Raw genomic sequence first — 23,097 nt, 5'->3', positions numbered from 1 at the left:
CGGAAGACGGGAAACTGAATTCCAGAAGTCCCAACTAGTTCCCCTTTCACCCCACACATTCCAAACTATTCTAAGAGTCCTAGTTTAAATGCAAAAGAATTAACCCCGGGGCAAAAAATTTGGCCAGAGCAAGTCTTCCACTGAGGTAGAATGCAGAATGATTATTTAAAATCTTGTGGTTCTTGTCTCCAGCCTTAAGCAAATTATTCTCTTCTGTTCCTTTATCTGTAAAATGAGATTTTTTAAAAACTAAATAAAAACCTCCAACTCTCACATTCTATTATTGATCTTGATTCCCCGAAATTCTAGCTTCCTTTAAGAGGAGTAAATAAAATTTAGAAGATTTTTTAAAAATCAGGGGCCTTCATTACATTTTAAAAAGTAGCTGAAAAAGGTTTTGTTCAGTTTATCATCAGCCGTAATCTATTTTTTAATTTAAATTTTTATGTATTTTTAAAGATTCTTTTATTGATTTTAGAGAGAGAGAGAGAAACATTGATGTGCGAGCAATACATGGATCAGCTGCCTCCTGAAATCCCCCTACTGGGGATGAGCCTGCAACCCTGGCATGCCCCATGGGAATCCCTGACCTCCTGGTTCATAGGTGGATGCTCAACCACTGAGCACACCCGCCCTGCATGCAGATTATTTGGATTTGAAAACCATCAAGGCCCAGCAGGCTCAGAAAGGACCTACGGAGGATCTGTAGGGAAATATCATTTTTGATAACTATAGTGTAATCTGAATTAGGTGTAGTAGACAGGGAGTGTTAATGACAAAAACCACAGGCCCAAAATGGCATCATTCATGCTAAAAGCCCATGATAAACCTAGATTTTTTTTCAAGAAAAATGATTTTAAGTATAATAATGTTACATGCATTAAACATTAACATTTCAAGAAAAACTATTTTAAATATAATAATGTTACATGCAATAAACATTAATATTTCAAGAATGTTTATTGCATGTAACAAACCTAGATTTAAGGCCGAATCTAACTGGAGTTTCGGCCTCTCCCAGAAACATAATCTTCACCACCAGTATGGAATCTTCTGGTCATCTGTAAGGTAATCTGTCACATGTGCCCCCATAGAAAGACGAGGAAATCTGTATGATAGAAATCTTTCTCTTTTCCTAAAGGAAAGCTACCCCAGCCCTGCTCCGTGATACACTGGCTCTTTCAGCATCAGTTCCCCCAAGGAGGCGGGAGGGTGATACATCAGGGGGGGGCTCCCCTGCCCTCCTCTCAGGGCCTGGTAAGGGGAGATACGGGGAGGCCCTGCTGAGTTGGCTCCAGCGTGAGCTCCGCGGAGATCGTCGTCTCCGTCTTCCGAGGCTTTTGGTGGGGGGCCCTTCTCTAGGGGGAGCGCCCCTCTAATCTCTGGTCCAGCGCGCCCGCGCTGAGCGCCCCAGTTCCCCGACAGACCTGGCTCCCGCGCTCCCCCTAGTGGTCGCCGCGCGCCCTTGCTCTGGCCCTGGCTCGTCACTGGCGCTGCTCACGTGACTGCGCTCCAGGCCAGTGACCGCTATAGTTCAGAGTCACCAAGGGAGCGGGAACAAACGAGATGGCTGAACACGATCCGAGTGGGGCCCCAGTATTTAGGATTGAGCCTCTCCTTCCACCCAATTCCGCCCCCAGGCGCCCCCCACACACACCACCCCTCCCAAAATGCAGGAGGGAGAAAGCAACTTTTGTCAGTGGCCTAGTTTGCTTTCATTTCAGCTTTACTTGGGGAACCATCCAAAAGCTTCTGACTACGTGAAGGTCAAGTGTACCATTGTGCAGCTGTGTTTCTTTTCCAGAAGAACTAAAAATATTGCTGCTGGCGGTGAGGGTCAGAGAAGGAGGTAAGGATCCTGAGAAAGGAGGCACATGGGCTTGCGGAGAGCCCAAAACTGGGAGCTGGAGACCTGGGCACTAGGTGACAGCCCTTAGCCCTTTCTGATCTTGTTTTTACTCACCTTAAAAGGAGATGAAAATGCCTGTTCTGCCCACTGTTGGGGCAGAAGGAAGTAATATAATTGGTCAAAACACTGTTTTGGAAAATAAGCAGCACTGTCATTATATAAGTAGCACAGCATCATTATTTATGATGTACCTCAGATCACTGACAGAAATTGTATTCAAGCTATCTGGGCATGAAAGCACACTTTGGAAGTTATCAAGTAGTTGCCAATAAACCTAATATATAGAAAAATACTTAAAAGCACCAGAGTGTTTGGTGGATAGAAAACCATGAGCTTCAGAGCAAGTTAGAGTTGGACAGTCGAAGAATACGAGAGCCTCCCATGCATTAGAAGGGCTTGGTAGCAGCTTCCAGTGATGGATCCAAAAACTCCCATGTTCCAAAAAAACCTTACATAAAACAGCATCATTTATACTCTTTTTATAAACTTGCAAAAACAAACAAAATGAAAATATATCTATAATTGCCCTATAAGATAACTGAAACCTAATGCATACAAAGCCAGTTTAAACCTCGTGGTAAAGAGCATTTGAAACCTAATGAAACCTAATGCACCAACTGTGACACACTCATGAACAGTACTCATTTGGAAGTAAAGCACTCGGGAGGGATAGTTAGCTCCAGGTCCAAACATCGAAAGGTTGGCTGCTGAGCATGCACAGGCCCTGGAAGTGGAAGTGTCCCCTCAGGGTGCTTTGGGGCAGCTGCAGTCAACTGCAATACAGTAGCATCAACCTCAGAAGTAGGCTGAGCTGGGATGGAAGTATGACCTCGTCAGTGGACTTTGGGAGGATGAGCTGAGACCGCCTTCTCAGTTGCAGATGGTTCAATCTTCTTAGGGGGCTCTGAAATTAACAGTGACAGGCACAGTATGCTGAGCTTCACCTGAACTTAGAGGTGAAACTGTCACCTCATGATGTACTGAAGGTTGAGCTACAACATCCATAGAGGATTTTGGAGACTGAGCTCGATCCTCTGCTGGACTGGAGAAGGCTGTACACCAGGAAGAGGCACCTACGGCAGAGCTGAGCTCTTGGCTGGATTAAAGATTGAGGGTAGGGTGGATGCTTATCTGGAACTCCCTAGTGGACTAACAAAAATTTCAATGGCTCAGAGGATGCTGTAGAAGGAGTTGGGGCCTCGGGAAGCTGAGCTGAGGCCTCCTGAGCGTTCAGAGACGGTTCCATTTTCTCAGGGGCCTCTGTAGGCAGGGCTGAGGCTTCCTGTTGGAAGGATGCAAGTTCAACCTCTTCACAAAGCTTTTGCTGATCCCAAGGCCAGGCTCGGTGGGCCCCCAGGGGGTGGAGGTCACCAGGACAGAGTGCAGGGCCAACTCCAGAGGCTGAGCTACCTGGACCTATAGCCACAACAGCTTCCATGTGAACAGGAGCCGTGGTGCCCACATGTACAGCCCGGGCACGAGAGGCAGAGGTCCGGGCACAGCAAGGGACCCAGGCAAGTGGGTCACAGCGACAACCCGGGCCAGAAGCACGTGAGGCAGAGCTGAGTTCTTCTGCTGGATTGAATACTGTACATATTCAACGTAGGGTGGATGCCTAGCTAGAACTCCCTCGTGGACTAACAAAAATTTCAACGGCTCAAAGGACATATAGACAGAGCTGAGGCCTCTCGTTGGAGTGGAAGCTGAGCTGAAGCCTCCTGAGCGTTCGGAGACGGTTCCATTTTCTCAGGGGCCTCTGTAGGCAGAGCTGAGGCTTCCTGTTGGAATGATGCAAGTTCAACCTCTTCACAAGGCTTTTGCTGATCCCAAGGCCAGGCTCGGTGGGCCCGCAGGGGGTGGAGGTCACCAGGACAGAGTGCAGGGCCAACTCCAGAGGCTGAGCTACCTGGACCTATAGCCACAACAGCTTCCATGTGAACAGGAGCCGTGGTGCCCACATGTACAGCCCGGGCACGAGAGGCAGAGGTCCGGGCACAGCAAGGGACCCAGGCAAGTGGGTCACAGCGACAACCCGGGCCAGAAGCATGTGAGGCAGAGCTGAGCTCTTCTGCTGGACTGAAAATTCAACATATTGAGGGTAGGTCTGGAGTTATGATGATCTCCATGTTTGAAGATTGAACTGGGACTTCAGTCAAGGTGGGCTGCTGAGCCTGAATAGACTCTGGACATGGAAATGTCACCTGAGGGTGATTTGGAGGAGCTGCCGTCTGCTGCAGGGCTGTATCAACCTCTCCAGTAGGCTGAGCTGGGATCTCTGGCTGGGATGGAGGTTTGACCTCTTCAGTGGACTCTGGAGGATGAGCTGAGACTTCCTTCTCAGTTGCAGGTAGTTCAATGTTCTCAGGGAGCTCTGAAGTTATCAAAACCCCCAGGCCCACATTTCACACTGAGAGGCAACACCGGATGCTGAGCTTCACCCGAATCTAAAGGAGAGACTATCACCTCATGATGTGCTGAAGGTTGAGCTATGACACCTATCAAGGATTTTGGAGACTGAGCTCAACCCTTCAGCTGGACTAGAGAAGGTTGTACACCAGCAAGAGGCATGTGAGGCAGAGCTGAGCGCTTCACTGGATTGAATATTGTACATATTCAACGTAGGGTGGATGCCTAGCTAGAACTCCCTCGTGGACTAACAAAAATTTCAACAGCTCAAAGGACATATAGACGGAGCTGAGGCCTCTCGTTGGAGTGGAAGCTGAGCTGAAGCCTCCTGAGCGTTCGGAGACGGTTCCATTTTCTCAGGGGCCTCTGTAGGCAGGGCTGAGGCTTCCTGTTGGAATGATGCAAGTTCAACCTCTTCACAAGGCTTTTGCTGATCCCAAGGCCAGGCTTGGTGGGGCCCCGCGGGGTGGAGGTCACCAGGACAGAGTGCAGGGCCAACTCCAGAGGCTGAGCTACCTGGACCTATAGCCACAACAGCTTCCATGTGAACAGGAGCCGTGGTGCCCACATGTACAGCCCGGGCACGAGAGGCAGAGGTCCCGGGCACAGCAAGGGACCCAGGCAAGTGGGTCACAGCGACAACCCGGGCCAGAAGCACGTGAGGCAGAGCTGAGTTCTTCTGCTGGATTGAATACTGTACATATTCAACGTAGGGTGGATGCCTAGCTAGAACTCCCTCGTGGACTAACAAAAATTTCAACGGCTCAAAGGACATATAGACAGAGCTGAGGCCTCTCGTTGGAGTGGAAGCTGAGCTGAAGCCTCCTGAGCGTTCGGAGATGGTTCCATTTTCTCAGCGGCCTCTGTAGGCAGGGCTGAGGCTTCCTGTTGGAATGATGCAAGTTCAACCTCTTCACAAGGCTTTTGCTGATCCCAAGGCCAGGCTCGGTGGGCCCCCGCGGGGTGGAGGTCACCAGGACAGAGTGCAGGGCCAACTCCAGAGGCTGAGCTACCTGGACCTATAGCCACAACAGCTTCCATGTGAACAGGAGCCGTGGTGCCCACATGTACAGCCCGGGCACGAGAGGCAGAGGTCCGGGCATAGCAAGTGACCCAGGCAAGGTGGGTGCCGGCACCATGTGCTGAGTGGGAGTCCAACAATTGGCAGCCATGTCACAAATGCAGCCATGTCATGCATCGACCCCTTAGCAACCAAGCAAGCCTCCCCCCACCTTGGGTTTCAATCTTTATTTAGGCAACCTTTATTACTCTTGGGCTGAGAGGGACTGCACAAGAGCGAGCCTTTTTTTGTTGTTCCCAGAATCACCAGGGACCAAGTGGATCTTTTCCCCTGCAGAAAAGACAACTACCTCCGACTGGACGTCCCCTCCCCGCTCACAGTGAGGCAGGATTTGGGTTGCACCCCTGGGTGGCCCCAGAGTCCAGAAGCCCATGGATGGTGGGATGGGGGGTTTTAAGGAAGGTGGGGGCTAGGGGCATGCTGCAGAGCTTCCCAAGAAAGCCACAGGGCCTGGCATCCCAGAAAATTCAGAAGGACCAGTCTAGCCTAGCAATCGGAACTCCTCCTCAAAGCTAAAACCTGCAAGACATTCTTCCCCCCTTGGCCATACTGCTTCCAAGACAAGTAGCTGACCTATAAAATACACCAGTTAGGGCGGAGGGGAGGGGAAATGTTGCTATTTCTTCGAAATTCTCAGTATCCATGTCTGATTCTTTTTTTTAAAAAAAAATCCTCACCCAAGGATATGTTTGTTGACTTGAGAGACAGACAGAAACATGAATATGAGAGAGAAACATCGATAGGTTACCTCCCGTACATGCCCAGACTGGGGATCAAGCCTGCAACTTAGGTATGTGCCCTGACCAGAAATCGAACCTGCAACCCCTAGGTGCACAGGACTATGCTCCAACCAAATGAGCCACCCGGCCAGGGTTCCATGTCTGATTCTTAGTTCAGCACTCTATGACAGGGGCTACCACTGAATCAGAGATGACTCCAGGGTCAGCAGTTCATTCTGGGAAAGAGCGTCTGAAACCAAGTGAATAGCCCCTTTCAGTGGTATGGGAAAACGTCCCCCTCCCACCTTGGCTCAACACAGTCATTAATCTAGAAAAATAAAGCATCCAACAACTTAACACTACATCCAATAAGAAAGGAAAATGCCTGGCAAGCAATATGAAATAGCGCTCAAAACACACGAACTCTGCTACTACTAGTAAAAACATTCACTGGTCAAATTGCCTATCAAAATCGAGTTAGACCATTTTTTAGTTTCCCAAATCCAAAATATTTAGAGTATGGCACCCACTGAACCCCTTCTCAGAGTTCCACTGCTCTGAGGGAACCTGGGCAGTTACAAGCCTGCCCCGGAAGACGAAGGGCACTGAGCCCTGAACCAAGCAACCCTGCTGCCTGCCCAAGCTCCCTGAGTTCTTACTGCTCAAGCTCCTTGGAGAAGGGGTAGCTGGTACCTGCAGCCCAGAGCATCCTCACTGATCCACATACTTGATCGTTTTACCCTCACAACAGCTCTGCAAAGGAGGTCTCTAACACCACCCCCATTTCACATGAGGACACTGAGGCTAAGCGAGAGGGAGGGAGCAAGTGGTAGTAAATAATAAAGTGGGGATTTGAATTCAGGTCTTCTGATGCCAAACTCGGTATTATGTCCACGACACTGCACCTGTTCACAAATAAAGTCTAACTAGTGAATGAATGCTGGCTAGTCCTTGACTAACAACCACATCAGATGAATAAGAAGGGATGAGACCCAGGCCTCATGCAATGCTAATTAATGAGAAAACTTCAGCTGCCATCTTTTACGTCCCAGGCTGTGCACTAAGCACTTTACACTGCAGTGTTCACTGGCTCTCAGCCATCCTGTGAGATGGCATCATTTATCCCTAGAAGATAGGAGAGCAGAGGCTTGGAGAGGTAAGTGATTTGCTCTGCTGCATGTGGGCCTGCTGGATTCCAATCATTCAGGTCCTCCCAGTTCAGAGCTTCTCCACTGGGTCTCATTCATGTCAACAGCAAGAAAATGAGTGTGTGTGTGGCGGGGGGTGTCTCAGCATAGGTGGCAGTGCTAGCCCCACACCTACTGGGTGGTTTCACCATGTCTGCAGAGTCCAGGTGGCTGGGTGCTCCTGGGAGACTGCACACCTTCCTCCTGCACTTACACCAGGAGGCTTGAAACCAGACTTGGGAGGGGAGGCTGGTTTAGGAGCCACATCCCCTTCCTGGGCAGGGGCTCCTGGGTCCAGAGTCCAGGCATGAGCAGGGATCCCTCCAGGAACTTCTGGTTTCAGGATGGCAGCTAAAGATCCTGACATCTGCCCTCAGGTCAGGGTCTCCTGGACCTCCTCCATTACCGCTCTCCGGCTTCCCATCCAATACTTCCTCTTTCCTCAGGCCACCCCCAACCGAGCTCACACTCCACTTCACACCAGTTCCTCTCCTTGATTCCCCAGGGACATGGCAGTGCCACCCTCAGGTCCCCTAGTCCATCCACTACTGGACTCAGGTCCACCCTCCTCCAGGAGGCGCTGTCACCACTCCCATGGGCTGGATAAGCTCTCTGCCCCTGAATGCAGTCTCTGGTATCTACCCTACTGCCTTGCCACCTATCATTACTCCATGAAATCTCATCTAATTATTAAATTGCTATTTTATGTTAAAAGGGTACACAACTGGAGTTGAGCTCCTCCCACCCCCCTTAAGTGAATATCCTAGGCCTCTACATCTTTAACCAAGTGCTGGTCTCTCCAAATGGGTGGCCTCAGAAAACTTATTCCAAGATGCTTTCTCGTGGAGGGGGTGGCCATGGCTCCCGTTCTGGAATTCTGCTCTGGGGGCTGCCTTCCAAGGGTCTCTCAGGCTGCCCTCTGCTGCAGGGGTAAAGGAGGGGGAGGGAAAAAATGGTTTCCTGAAAGCAATCACCATGGACACTGAGTTTACGCCCACCCAGGCAACAGCAACAAGAACTTGGACAACATCCAGGAGCATTCAGGGTCTTATCTTTAGATATTCACAACATTGAGAGGTCTGAGGGACAGTGGTGATTTCTGTCCCCTCCTACAAAGGTCCCCACTCCCTGACCCCTCACCTCTGTCCCCACATATGCTCTGGGCATGAGAAACTTAGCAAAGCATGCTGAAAGGTGCCAAGTGAGTGGGGCCAGAGGGTGGGCTCTGCCCATGCTGTCTTGGATGAAAGGATGTGGGGCCCATTGCCTGGGCTGCAAAGGAAAATAAGGGGGGAAACTTCCTCCCTTCTGCACAGCCCACCACTGTCTGTCTCCAAGTTACAGCCACTAAGGATTCAGCTCCATTTCAGGCTTCTTGGGCCTGAGCAGCAACCATCTCTTATGGACTGAACCAGCCCTCCCTCATGGCCCTTTGGTAGATAAAGGCTGACTAGAGTTTATTAATTCCCCCAGGCTGCACCCTCCCCCTTCTCCAACTCTTCCTCTCCTTCAATTGTCCAGATCACCTGGCTCTTCCAGAAAGCCCCTCCTCGTTAATGCCCCCATTGCCACAGCCACAGCCACTCTAGACTCTTGTCCCTCAGCCTTGGAGATTCTGTTCCTCTGTCCAAGCAAACAGTTCTTGCCTTTCCAGTTAAACAGGAATAAAAACCCATCACACCCGGAGGGCACTTTAGGCAGTGGTTCTCAACCTTCACAGCACAGGGGAATCTCTTGGAAAGTTAGAAGAAAAAAAAATTCCTGAAACCTCGGCCACACCTGAGATCAAGTAGCTCAAAGCCTCTGGGGACAAGCCCCAGAAGGGGGACTGGTTAAGCTCTCCGTGATCGCCACGAGGCCATGGCTGAGACTCCTTGCTGCAGACCTCTAGAGTCTGCCTCCAACACTCAGTCTTCTGGGCCCCTGTCCACCAGAGAGGGGATGCGGGACAGCTGTTACCTTATTCTAAGAGAAAGATGAGGCTCAGGAGAAAGATGTTGCCACCAGCAGGGCTGGCTGGGACTTGAAGCCAAGTGTCTGCATCCTGGGTCCAGGGCTTTCACTGCTGCCTCTGTAACTATGCCCAGTGCAGAGGGCAGAGGTGGCTTCCAACCATCTGCCCCGAAACAGCTAACATGGTGCCAGGCACATGCCAGGGCTCTGGCAGCTGGATACGGAGGAGATGGGAGGGCTTCCCTGCTGGGCCCAATGTAGAACCAAGGTTGAGAATCTGTACTAGAGGAATAGGGATGAAGTGGGGAGGGCCTGCAGAGGCCCTATGGCCTGGGACTTACCAACTGCACTTGGGGGGCCAAGGACCTGCCAGACTCCCCCACCCCATCCCGTTTCCCTCTTCTCCCATGTGCCATATAAAATGAAAGGACACAAAAAAAGGGAGGAGCTTTAGAACTAAAAAGAACGAACCAAACCTGCAATTGTTTCCTCTTCCAACACCAGGCCTAAGACACAGGGTTCTGGGCAGACCAACGAGTAGGGTTATGTCGCTCTCTGGTGGCAGGGCCTGAGTACAGCTTCCATTCTCCATTCCCAGAAATTCCTGGCCAAACAGCCTCTTCCCTTTCAATTAGGAAAATATTTTAGGACAGAGAACCTGCCATATAAGATGCAATAAATGCCTTATAGCCCTCTACCCAATCCTGGCAGGCTGCCTTGATTCCTGCATCTCATACTGAGCACAGGAGTCAGGTCAGTGCAGTGATCATGAGCTTGGGCTATGAAACCATAGAGAAGAGAGGCCAGCTCCTCCAGGACTCCTCGCCGGGGCTGTGGGAGTCACTAAAGCCCAGCCTCCTCATATGCACAATGGGGACAATAGAGGCCCTAACTCAGAGGGTTGGTGAAGATCAGAGGAGCTGCCCAGGAAAATAACCATGGCTGACTTCCAGTAAGGGCTCCAGGCAAGCTAGCAGTATTAAAGGTCTGGGTGCCCCCCGAGCAAATAAGACATCCCATCCTTACCACCCCCCATTTAGACACTAACAAGTCATGCTTCTCTTTGCTTTGGCTTTGGGGGCTTACAGACAAATGAGGGATTCCCCAGAGCACTTCAGTAGGGCTTCATGATTTAAATTGAGTCTTTTCCTTGGTATTGACATTCTACTCTGATTTGTTCTTGATCGTTTCTTTATATTTCACTGCTTTCGTTAATTCCTATTATTCTCCTTGAATCTTTTCTGAGATAGGATGTAAACAAGTATGGCTTACTGGGGACTTTATAAGTTTTGTTCTTCAGGCATATACGCTGAACTAGTTCAGCATACATTTGCAAATGCTATCACCTTTGATTAACACAAATATTCTAATTCAGAAGGTTTGGGGTAGAGCCCCAAGAATCATAATTAAAAGTTTCCCAGCTGCTTCTGAAGCAGCCAGACCCGCCCCTAGCCATGGAGCAATGTCTGAGAATGTCTGGCCTGAAAACATCAAAAAGGGGATCATTAGCCTGGCTTTGAACCAGGTCCACCTATGAACCAGGAGGTCAGGGTTTGATTCCCAGCAGGGCATGTGCCTGGGTTGTGGGTTCGATATCCCCAGTCGGGTGTGTGAGAGAGGCAGCCAATCAATGCTTCTCTCTCATCATTAATGTTTCTCTCTCTCTCTCCCTCTTCCTTCCTCTCTAAAATCAATAAAAATAAATAAAAAGGAGATTAGTTACAATGAATGTCAAGTTTTACAAAACGTAACATTCTAAATAAAATAAATCTCAATTTTATTCAACTGATGTGTTTAAAAAACAATGGGTTTAAGTCCAAATTTGCAAATAAAACCCATTTAAGTTCATTAGGGCCGAGGACTTAGGAAAAATCCCAGCAATGAAGCCTATAAAAGTCAAGACTCTCCAATTTATTTGGTCTTCGAATTTGGCTTTTCTTAAGGTGGTCACACGAGTAAATGCCACAGAAAGAAGATATTTCCAAGTTTCTTGACAACCCACTTGTCTTAAACCACAACAGGCAAACCTTTTACCAAAAGCCCGGACAAGGTCACAGAGACTGTCAACTGGAGATTCTTGCACCAGCTCAACCTGGTAATTCACCCTGACTCCACTAGGTGGTGCTCCTGTCCTGGCCTTGGGCCCTTCCCTACATGCTTACATGGGATTGTGGAGACAGAAGAGTGCGTGCATTTCTCACAGACACGCTGTAGCTACAGTTCCCTAGCCAGAACGGAAGACCCACAAAATGCCTCCACAATTTTTATTACAGAGTAGGGAGAATGGCTCTGAAGGTCGGGGAAGGCCTTACTGCTGGTTCATCAAGGCTAACGATCACTATAAAGGCAAGTGTGGAAACAGTGGTGCATACTACAAACAGATGTCACATCAGCCAATGGGGGGGGGGGGGGGGGCAAGCGAGTTTTGCTCACCCAGAGTTCAAGTTCAAATGGCTTAGCTGCTCCTTTTGCACCTTCCTCCAAAGTGCACTGTCTGGCAAGATCTTCCGGTGCCCAGGTCTGTGCAGTTTAAAAACCCATTTTATGGACTGCTAGGAGGCCTACGCTGGGTCCTGAGGATGGCAGAGGTGCTGGATGTGAGGGAAATTTCAAACTGTACCTCCCCCAAAGTTAGATCTCGGTCTGAAGATGCCTCAACCCCTCTCTCCACCCTCCAGGACATCATTTCACTCTGTCAGGGCCTTCAATTCTTGTACGAGGGGTCATGGATTTTCCCTTCATTGAAAACCCATGGGTCAGAGCAAAAGAGATTCCACCAAAAGTGTAAAATCAGTACCCAGGAAACTCATGTTAAAAATCTGTGACTATTAAGAAACATTTACCAAAAGGGGATCTATGCCACAGATGTTGCTTAAGAGACCAATACTGCTACAGAAACAGGAGAGAGGTAAAAAGGGAGGTTGAATGGAACACACACAGAAAAGGGAAAGAAACAGAAAACAGTCCAAGTAGTGAAATAAAGACAGTAGGTGGAGCAACACAATCTAAGGTGGCAATAATACTGACCAGGTTTCCAGTCTGGGAAATTCTGAGTGCTAGCTTATGTCTTGCCATAAGGCTACGGAGCATAGGGCTGGGAGGGCCTGTCATCGATGAAAACAATATGCCAACCAGGTCTTTCTGGTACTTTCAGCAATTAATCAAAACAGACAGACTGCCTTTACAATAAATTCTACGATGCACCATTCTTAATCCAGGGTTGGTCAGAAAAGGGAAAAGGGTCTGGTCTCACAAGGACACCAGAGACAGTTTTAGGGTGGCGCCTGCCCACACTGGCTGGGCAGAGGGGGGGCTTGGCTGGCAGTTGCTAATATATTACAAGGGAAGAAAAGAGAGCCAAAGAGATAGGGATGTTAAAACTAGAGATGAGACTGTAATGGACAAATCACTAACCTTTGCTCACAGCTACTTTCTAAGGGGCCAAAGCCCAACAAAGCCTGGGCATGGGTGCCAGGCTGCAGTCTTGGAACCTTAAAAGCCAACCATTCCAGTAACTAGGGTCTTTAGTCTTAAGACTGCACATGCCCAGAGAATAATAGTGGCCTCAGTTTAGAAAGGAGCAACAGCCAACAGCTGTAATGTGGAAAATCTTACTCGTCAGCAACAGCACCAATGCCTGTTTCCTCCAGGGAGCGGCTTCTGGGAAAGGGTGACAAGTAGGAGCTGTCAGTCATCTGCATGTCATTTGGGGGGCGGGGCGGGGGTGGCTAGTTGCATGTGAATCCATTTGCTATAATGAATGCAGGAAAAGACCTCTTTCCCCTCCTTCTCTCCGCTTCTGCTCCATCCTGTCCATTAGGAGCCGGAAAAGCTGGATGATGACAAAGTGTGGACAGTCCTGTCCGAAAGGGTCACCGTGAAAGCCTTCCGGGACGTGCATATATGTGGACAAAACCACCAAAGCCATTCTTTTCCTTTCCTTACTTCATCCCCTACCATTACATCACCTCCTCCCCCAGTGAGCGAGAGTGACAAAGAGAGAACAGGTACTTCGTTCATTTCCTACGCACCGTGAATCCTGGTAGCACTTGGATCCTCTCCAAGATGTCACAAACAGAGCAGGTTTGAAAGGCTCACTGGGTTACAGATCACAATGACTTCTGAGTGGTTTTCACAGTTAAGACGGACATACATTTCAAAACATGGCCTCTGGGCCCCCCTTCTCTCTTTCACGCACACATACACAGTCACACACGCTCGTGCAGTGGGAACGCTGTCCAGCTGCTGGGCTTAGCTGGCTCATGTCAGGTACTGCACCACGAAGAACATGACCACACAGGTGAGCAGCATCCCACCAATCATAAAGTACTTGTCCTGGAAAGCCCGCTTCTCGATGAGCCGCATCACCGTGTTGGACAAGCCCAGCATGTTGGCAATGTCAAGGATCCTCTTCTGAGTCCCCTGGGGCAGAAAAGAGAAAGAAAAACAGGGGGGTGAACATTGTTATGAGGTGGGGCTTTACCAACAATAGTCTCTTAGTCAAGCCTAAAGCATATACAAAGCAGCATCAACCACTCTCATGTGGTCAAATGACTTTTGATCAAGATACCAGAGCAACACAAGGGGGAGAGAAAAGTCTTTTCCACCAATGTGCTGGAACAACTGGTTTTATAATAAATATCACATGTATGTATTACACACACACATCTTATATAAATTATATATAAGTATCTATGTATATGCATATATATTTGTGTAAAAAAATGATCCTCGACCTGGGGTGGAGGCGGGCTAGAAGGGGTCAATGGGGGGAAAAGGGGACATATGTAATACTTTCAATAAAGATTTAATTAAAAAAACAAAGATCCTCGATTCATATTATATATAAAACTTAATTTGGATTATAGAATTAAACATAAAAGCTACAACTGTAATAAAGCTTCTAGAAGAAAACAAAGGAAAATATCTTAAAACTGGAAAGAATGCAGATGTCTAACACCAGAGGATGGATCAACAACTTATGATACATTTGACAATGGGATACTGCTTGACAATAAAAAGGACCTAATTATCAACATGTAACAGTATGAAAGAGCCTGGGAAACACTGAGAAGAAGCCACACACAAAATAGTAACATGAATACATTTATATGAAGTTCAATAACAGGCAACATTAATTGATGGAGACATAAATCAGAACTGTGGTTGCCTGTGGAAAGGGGCAGACTGACCTGGAAAGGGCACCAGGGATCTTTTAGGGGCGATGAAAACAGCCTATGCCTTGATACAGTGTGAATTACAAAGATGCATAAATTTGTCAGAATTCAATGACCTATACAAATAAGATCTGTATACCTCCTTGCATGTACATGATACCTCAATAAAAATTTTAAATTAGAATATTTTATATTCAAACAGTCTCTGCTCCCTAGCTCCCAAATCCTTGCTATCAGGATGTTGCTAGTATAACACGTTGGGCGAGTGCCCCGGTTTAAGAGAAGGTTTGAAGTGGGCAAGATGGAATGACAGAAACACAACTGACAGACACCAACACAATGATCTAAAACCCCTTATATAAATGTCACCACCCACCACCAAAAACCAAAGGGTGTTTTATTCCTAAACCAAGAGCCCAAACCACCCAGCCTGCTCTTCCTCTCTGCTTTCTAATTTTCATTTTTAATCACGTTCAAATTCTTATGAAACAAGAAATATGGATGAATGTGGGGGAGACCCCAAGTTACTTCACACATCACCAACTGCATCTGTATGGATGGCAGCTAACCTAATACCCCACACCCATTTTTTAAATGAACAACACATTAACAAGCAAACGAGAAGCAGCAAGAGAAGCGAGAATGACACGAGGCACTACGGACAGGAATGCAGACCTACTACTGCCCAGACAATGATCTCAAAGCCTCACTGAGAGAGATCTCACAAGTCAAACTTGATTATTGCCAGAGGAGAGCAGAGATATGCTTTTCCATACGGCGATGGTGAATACTAGACTCTCACTATGATTCTGTTCAGCTCTGAAAGTGCATATTTCCTCACCATCTGAAGTTCAAGCATCAAGCTTCTAAAATCACCTAAAAATTACCATGACTTTCCCCAAAAATAAACATTTTCAACCAGGAATTGTCCCAAATCATGGCCCAGCTCCTTTATGTTCTCTCCCATGTTAATTTCAAACGGTTAAAGCCCAAAACTTCCCTTACAGAGGTGGGGTGGGAGGCAGGTGGGGGGAAGAAGGCAGGTAGTGGTGTGTGTAGAGGACACGGGATTAGCAACTTCATTCCAGCCTCTGACCACCTCACAGGCTTCCTAGCCCTTCCCTGCCGGGGACCGTGCAGGGGCAGGAGTTGCTGGCACTCCTCAGTGATACCAGACTGCAGTAGGAAGCCAACGTTCTCCTTAACAATAGGCTCTCACCCCCACTGCTCGAGGTTAGTGTGACATGGTGAGCCCTGTCCTAAAGGGTTTTACTGTTTTTCTGAGATATGGGAATGAGGCCAGCCGTGTTCTACAGAAAGGGCGGACTAATCAACGTGTATCGGGTTAGATTACTGCAGGTGGCGGTTCTGAAAGGAGGGCACCGTGAAGCTGTGGGAGACCACACTTCAGGCCGTCAGCAGGAGGTGACATGTCACTCGTGGCTTGCCTGACCTTCCCCTGGTAAAGGTGGCAGAAATGTACCGAAGGCCCGCGGAGCTGACCGCCTCAACATGGTCCAAGAAAAACTAAGATAAAGCTCACGCTTCCGAGGGACTGTTTCTCACAGCTCAGTGGCTGGGAGTGCTTCGTTCACAGGGAACCACACCCTGATAATAGGGCACAGTCCACACCCCATTATCCATCAGAGTTGATACAGGAAAAGGGCTGAGGCTGAAACATCACGACTGACATCAGAGTCTGTGTAATGTTTCTGTAAACTACTCCCAGAGGGTTGGAGTCTCAGCCAATGGGGCAGGGCTTCCAGCAATACCTGGGGCTAAAGAGTGAGTGAGGAGCTGCTGGGGATCACTAGCATGTGCTCTAGAAGCTCTCTCCTGCTAAACAACCAGGGCAGCCCTGAGACCCCACCCCTGGGGGTTCAGTCACCACAGCACAGAAAGGTCTCAGTGATAAAGCAGTCCACGCAGAGGCCCTTACGAGAAAACACCTGGCTGCGAGGTGCCAGAGTACAGCCACGTCTTCTTCCTATGAGTGGACTAAATAACAATTTCTTAGTCTATCATTGGTTCCTCTCAGAGCAGCAGTCACCTTCAGTAAGTGGGACAAGACTTGGATACCAAAAGATGCCACATTATGATTCGTTGCAAGCACAAGAAATACCTACTGGCAAAGGCAATTGGGCTACTGTTGGACTCATAATAATTTGACACCAAAGGAAGGATCCCAAACTAAAGGGCTCCGTCTCACCATCACAGTATCACAATTTGGGGATATGTAATCAAAATGCAAATGCAGGTACCAAGCTGTTGGATTAGGCCAAAACAAGAGGCCTTCTCCCTGTCCCCCAGCAGGGCCCCCACCTTCAAGGTCATTCTCTGGGCCCTCAGTCCCTCCAGAATACTGTGCCCGCCTCCAATGAGGTCATCCATGCCGTGGTGAATGTTCTGGAGGGAGGAGTTAAACTGCAGTGATTCATCCATTGGTATGGTGGTGTCAGAGTCCTGTGAAAGAAACGCAGGCACTTGATTAACTTTGCTGCTGGTCAGCCCCTGCGGTCCCACCGCATCTGACAGCTCTGCCTGTTGGTTAAGGCCAGGCCAGAAGAATAGTCAGAGGGAATGGTGCAAGAATCAGAGGAACCTAATAGAGAAAAAAAAAGCAAAGCAACGATCTGGAGGGGCCTCTGTCCCTTTCCTCAGTTCCATTACACGAGTCTTGTTAATTCCTGCCTCTTGTCATTACCCCCACTTGGGAAAAGCGATTCCTTCAAGACCTCATGGGCTTCTCTCAAAGTCTTTCTCTGACTGCTCACGAACCTAGCTTGTTCCAAATGTTCCTTTACTTGGCTTCCCCTTAATACCACATGAAATGTTTGCTTTTGTTCTTTAGCTATTTTATCCATAGCTTATCCCTCCACCGAGACTGACACTGACTAAGGACAGAAGAGACAGTGCTTTCTTACTGACGCCCAAATAATGTTCAGACGGGACTGGTCTCCTGAGCAGGCAAGAAAAATCTGCACAAAAAGGAAGGGAAACAAAAACTAATACTGATCAAGTACTTTCCACTTTGCATGCTCATTACCCTAAGCTCACGTAATCCTCATCCCAACCTTATGAGGTAAACATATTAACCCCACTTAGAGATGAGGAAACTGAAGCCCAGACAGTTGGAATAACTTGTCTAAGTTCTCACAGAGCTGGTAAGAAGTCCAGGAAGGCATGAATCCCAGTACTGAGTGCAGAGTCTGCTCTCTTAGCCATCCTGTCAGGAGAAACATCAGGACCAATCCTAGGCTCTAAACTGACACGGAAAGTGCACAGTACACAGAAGCAATTCATGACCAGCCATAATACTGTTCTCTTTCCTGCCTCCTGATGGCTACAAACTCTTCTGTCAACCAGAGCCATTCTTACCACATGTCCTGAGCCACCCCAGGACATGTTCATTGATTTTTAGAGAAAGGGAGAGGAAGGTGGAGGGAGAGAGAGAGAGAGAACATCGATCGGTCTCCTGCATATATCCTGCCAAGGCCAGGGATTGAACGTGCAACCTAGGTATGTGCCCTGACCAGGAATCAAACTCTCGACCTTTTGGTGTTCAGGACGACGTTCCAATCAACTGAGTCACACCAGCCAGGGCTATTTTTACCACTTTTAATCATTACAAAGAGGTCAAATCACCTTTTCTTTGATGTTCAAGTTCAAAATTATTAATGCACACATTTTCAATTCCCCTTGCCTACAGAGGATTTCTCACCCCTCTATTCTCAGCACCTTAAACAGTGTTCTGCATACAGCTAAGGCTCAGCGGGTCACAAGACTGCAGTGTTTGAATCAATTAAAGACTTCATTTATTTGGCAAGCATTTATTGAATGCCTTTTACATACAAATCTTTCTTACTTTCCCACCTGAAAGGGTAGAGCTGATGAGCCACTATCTCTCAGAAAAATGTATGATAGTTCCAGATCATAGAATAAATAGGAAGAAGTTCATTCAGCAAGTCCCCAGCCTAAAAAATGCCTAAGTAACAATCAAAAGCCCACATAACATCTTCCAGAGTGTCACAGAGTTCATTACACTATTGAAAATCGGCCATGCTTACCACTATACCACCAACACGTCTCCATCACACTTTTGAATTGTTAGTCATTGTTACTTGACTGCTTACTCTAGAGACACAGAAACAACAGAGGTACATTCTGAAACACTTGGGGAAATTTACTACAAGTGTGCACACAGCAAAGAGTTAAACATCTGCAAATTGGAAACTGATTTGTTCTGATGTCAGGCTTAGGAAGCTAAGACGTCTTTAGAAAACAAACATCTCCATAAAAACACACACACACACACACACAAAACAAAACAACAAAACAAAAAACCACCCCAAACCCACCTCATTTGGTAGAATATAATATGTAGGAAACAAGAAAAAGGTCAGTATGTCCTACATCATGTGCAGAAAATGATCCTATTGAAACCAAAGGGCAGGGACAATGGTGTTCTACAAAATCAAACATGAAAACCAATAGGCCACTTTCAAATAGGCTCAAAACAAGTAATCCATCTAAAACAAAAAATCTGTTAACAAATTCCTCCAAAACTGCTGCTCAGACTAGGGACAAAAACATTGTAATGCACCTGACACTGGAACCACACACATACTCAGCACAAAGGCAACTGCCCGAAGGCAGCTTTGAAATGCTGCCTTCACTAAAAATGGCCTAAGTTCTAATCACCTGTCTCTATCTGATCAGAAAAAACGTTTCTACCATGTCAACCACGACCTCTCTGCATCAGCCCAGTCAAAGCAGGCAATTTTCACCCCCGCTCATTCCCTCAAGTTAACTGCTTCCTCTTCAGGTTTCTGTGTTAGAAAAAGAGATTCCCTGTCTAGTTATAGTCTCTGTGGCGGTGCACAAGGTCCACTGTCATTTCCAGTTGGTCTCCTCATCAGTCTGACGCTCAGACCCTGAGCTCCAGCTTCAATGAGCTGTCGAGTACCTGCAGACTCCCACCCCGGCGCCTGGCTTACGTTGGGGGTGAAGGTGCGAGACAGAAGCTCCTCTCGCTGTCTCTCCTGCTGCTCCCTTGCATATCGCCGATGCTGGAAGTTTCTGAGAGCAGTCTGCAGGTGCTGGACATCATACTTTAACTGGTCAACACGACTGGAATTGAGAGAGAGATCGATGTTACATCCCAGGAACCCAGAGTGGCACAATTTGAAGTCACCAGGCTTTGTATTCAGGAAAGAAGACTTGCCTTACTTCTTCCTATGCCACTCCATGCCATCCCCCCACCCCAAATAATCTGATTTTGATCAATGATGTTGAAAATAAAGAAGTAGCTTGTGGTTAAAGTAGGGTTGTAGCACACGAGATTCCAACAGCTTTACTTAAATACCTGCTGGTCTCTGATTCTGGATGCATGACAGGGAACAGGTGACAGGAAACAGGCTCAATGACCTCTTCCTGACCTTCTATGGATTATATCACTCTCCTGGAAGAAGCCCAAGGGCATCTTTGGCGTAAAGCATCAACAAAGTTTCATAAAACTTTTGGGAGCAGGGGCTGGGGTAGAGGTGGTGAGGGTGGTTTCATTTTAATTTCATGGGGGGACTATCAAACATTAGATCGGTATTTCATTATAATTAGACTGACTGAAGTGATTAAGAGCAAGATTCATTTCAACCCAAGAATGTAGTGGGAGCCAAAGGGTAGAGTAAACTCACTTAGGCTTCAAGTGGCCATGGGTTTGGACAGAAAAACAGTACTGGAGGCAATTTTTCAAAATGACACCAATGAGGTAAGGAGACACAAAACTTCTGAGCCACTAAATCACAGAATTTTTATTTTAGAGAATAAAATTGCACCCTTTATGGGGACTTTAACTCGCATAGTATCAGTTTTTCAATGTGTAAATGAATTTTCAGAGCATTCAATAGCCTCCCCGGGGAGAAAGACGTGTCTTAAGGACTTGGGGTGTTAGAACACTCACAGTTTGGCATTCTGTCTTTTGTTGGGGGGCTCCTTGCTGGACAAAATCTCCAGGCGTTCTAGCTGGCTGAATATCTGGTCTATGCTTGCTTGGATTTCGTTTTCTACTACTGCACAAAAGAGAAAAAAGAATAATTGCTGGAAAAGAGATAGTGAACTTAAATTAGAATGGTAAATCAAACATATCTTTTTCCATACCCAATAGACTCTAAATATGTATTTCAAAAGGAGAAAAATGCATATGCTATTGAATAATAGAAAAAGTTCAAGTTATACTAAGTGACTCTGTAAATGCTGTTTCAAATATGTATATATAGCTGTTGATATAACAATGCCAATTTTTAAGAGGGTCAATCTGTAGATATAAATTTCCTGCTGTTAGAAAATAAAATGAACATTTAAATGTTATCCAAAAAGTCTTTAAGCAAAAGTCAGTATTTTCTGATACAGCATGAGGTCTCTTTTCCTTTGAGATTATTCTCAGATATAGATTATAAATATCTAGTAAAAAGACTGCCAGTTGAATTCCCTATAGTAATAAGGTTAAAAAACACACACACACACAAAAAACACCCCACACACAAAAGGGAAGATTAGTAATTGAAACAGAGGAGAGTTCCTTTACGGCTTTCCATAAGAATGGGTGGGCTGAAGCTGGAATCCCCAAAATAGACCAAGTATCAGTAGGAAAGGCCCAGGAAAGAATCCATAGCAGTAAAGATATGATAAACACAGTCATTTTCCTTATCCCTTGTGATAAACCGTCAAAATGGCCTCTTTTCCATTTCTAATCATGTAACAATGAGATTATTGGGAAAGCAAACAAAGTCAATGGACAGAAACTAAACTGTGCACACAAGCAGACTGCTTCTCACCCCATGAACGAGAGACAGCAATGTCACCTTTGTAGGTCAGCTAACAAATGCAGATTAGAACAAAGTGGGGCACAGAACGGAGAGAAGGGATGCTCCGAAGCTGTGGAAAGGAGACGGAGAAACGAGCATGGTGACAGCCAAGCGGCGTGGTGAGAAGGCAGCTTCTGTGTGTGTGGGGAGCCAGCAGTGTGCATAACCGACTCAGAAAAAGGACCTTTTCTTATGATAGAAAAGACACTAAAAACCACAAAGCAGCCCTCTTCTCAAAAGAAATCATGGTGTGGGAACTAAATTCATGAATATTGCTATTCATTTCTGAATAAGCCTTCTAAAAAGCCACAGTTCTCAGCTCAGAAGAAATGACCAATTCCAGTTAAACACGTCCGACTTTTTATGGAGCACATTCCTCTAAGGACGAGGTAATTAGATTAAGACAGATGGAGGAAAGAACTTCCACTCCCACAGGGCCATGTCAGGTTGAGTGGAGGGGTAATGGGGGATGCGACTTGGGGGATTCCAAAGGGCACAATCAGGGAAATCAGTGACTGTGCCACAGGGTTTTCTGCATCTTAACAACAGAACTCATTCCACGCTGAATCATTAAGCCCCTGAGGCAGAAAGGCAGTCAGGAAACCCAGCCCATTAGCACCATGTCATCAGAGAAAGGACTCTGGTCTCCATAGCTAATTACTCACAGTGCACAGACTGCTTGTCTGCCGTCTCCAGGCGTCCCATGTGAGACTGGATCTGGTGGACCTGCCTATCAAAGGAAAAGGGAGGAAATGGGTGAGACAGGAGTAATCAACAGCGCTTCACAGGAAAGTCAATTTTTCTGATGCCAACATGTAACTGATTTAAATTGACAGCATCACTGAGCTGTAAAATTTGTATGTGGCACTTGAAACCACATGTTTTGGCATGGTTTATAATATCTTAACATTAATATTAGTAATAATAATAATAATAATACTGACAGGCAGCATTTATTGTCTTCCCCCATCTGAGACATTCTGCAAAGTCAATACCCTATGAGGAAAGTATTATTATTCTCATTTTATAAACAAGACAACTGAAGTCCAGAAAGGTTATGTAATTTGTTCAAGGTCACATAGCAAGTGATAAACCTCGATCTGGACCCAGCCAATCCCACTCTCTGTTGTTTGACCCAATGTGCTGAGCAATGGTCTGTACTGGGCAGAGTCAAAGGGTGAGAGAGAGATAATCCTTGTTCTTGAGAAACAATGTAATTAGGAATGACAGGCTAGATAGAAAGAGAAGTCCCAAGAAGATTTAAGAGAAAACTAACACATGTAAGTGTAAACAAACAGAGAGCCGAGGAGCGAAGCACAGCGGTGCCACGCGAAGGCGAGCGAATGAAGGGCTGGGGCTGAGACAGGGGAAGCTGGCGGTCTGTGGGTGAAGGGAGTTCTGAACATCATTTTGAAGTGAGATGTGATTTGGTGAAGGAAGATATAAAGAAAAATGATATGCAAAAAGGCATGCAAATCATGTCATGGGGATTAAAAGGACTCAGCCTGTCTGGAAGAGTCAGGGTCAGAGGAAGGCCCTCAATGAAAGGGATCTCCTACTTGGTAAACATCTTTCCCAGGCCATATGAGGCCACTGCCATCTCATCTGGGCCTCTGGCACGGTCCCAGACATCAGGCTCCAGAGCACTCTCGGAAGGCTCCCCAAGGCGTGGCCAACGTCACCCTCAGAACCTTTCCTAGTGGTCCCTGGGATTAGTCCTTGGAATTGCTTATGCTACCCCCAACAACCGCCTCCTGGCGCTCATAGTCTCTCCATGTTAGAGCCATGTGAAAGGGACCTGC

General features: G+C 47.0%; 1 protein-coding gene across 1 annotated transcript; it reads right to left on the bottom strand.

Moving 5' to 3' along the window:
* Positions 1-2,373: 2,373 nt before the first annotated feature.
* On the bottom strand, positions 2,374-22,018 carry LOC102429604 (Golgi SNAP receptor complex member 2; the record flags this gene model as incomplete). The annotated part of the gene is made up of 6 exons (XM_023756806.1): positions 2,374-11,775; positions 13,572-13,677; positions 16,755-16,895; positions 19,430-19,562; positions 20,392-20,500; positions 21,961-22,018. Coding segments are annotated over 6 exons (612 nt in total), but the record flags the coding sequence as incomplete, so codon positions are not given.
* Positions 22,019-23,097: the final 1,079 nt, after the last annotated feature.

Source organism: Myotis lucifugus, unplaced genomic scaffold, assembly GCF_000147115.1.
Source record: "Myotis lucifugus unplaced genomic scaffold, Myoluc2.0 scaffold_99, whole genome shotgun sequence".
Lineage (NCBI taxonomy): Eukaryota > Metazoa > Chordata > Mammalia > Chiroptera > Vespertilionidae > Myotis > Myotis lucifugus.
The sequence above is the reverse complement of the archived record's forward strand: the minus strand, read 5'-3'. Positions and strand labels throughout refer to the sequence as shown.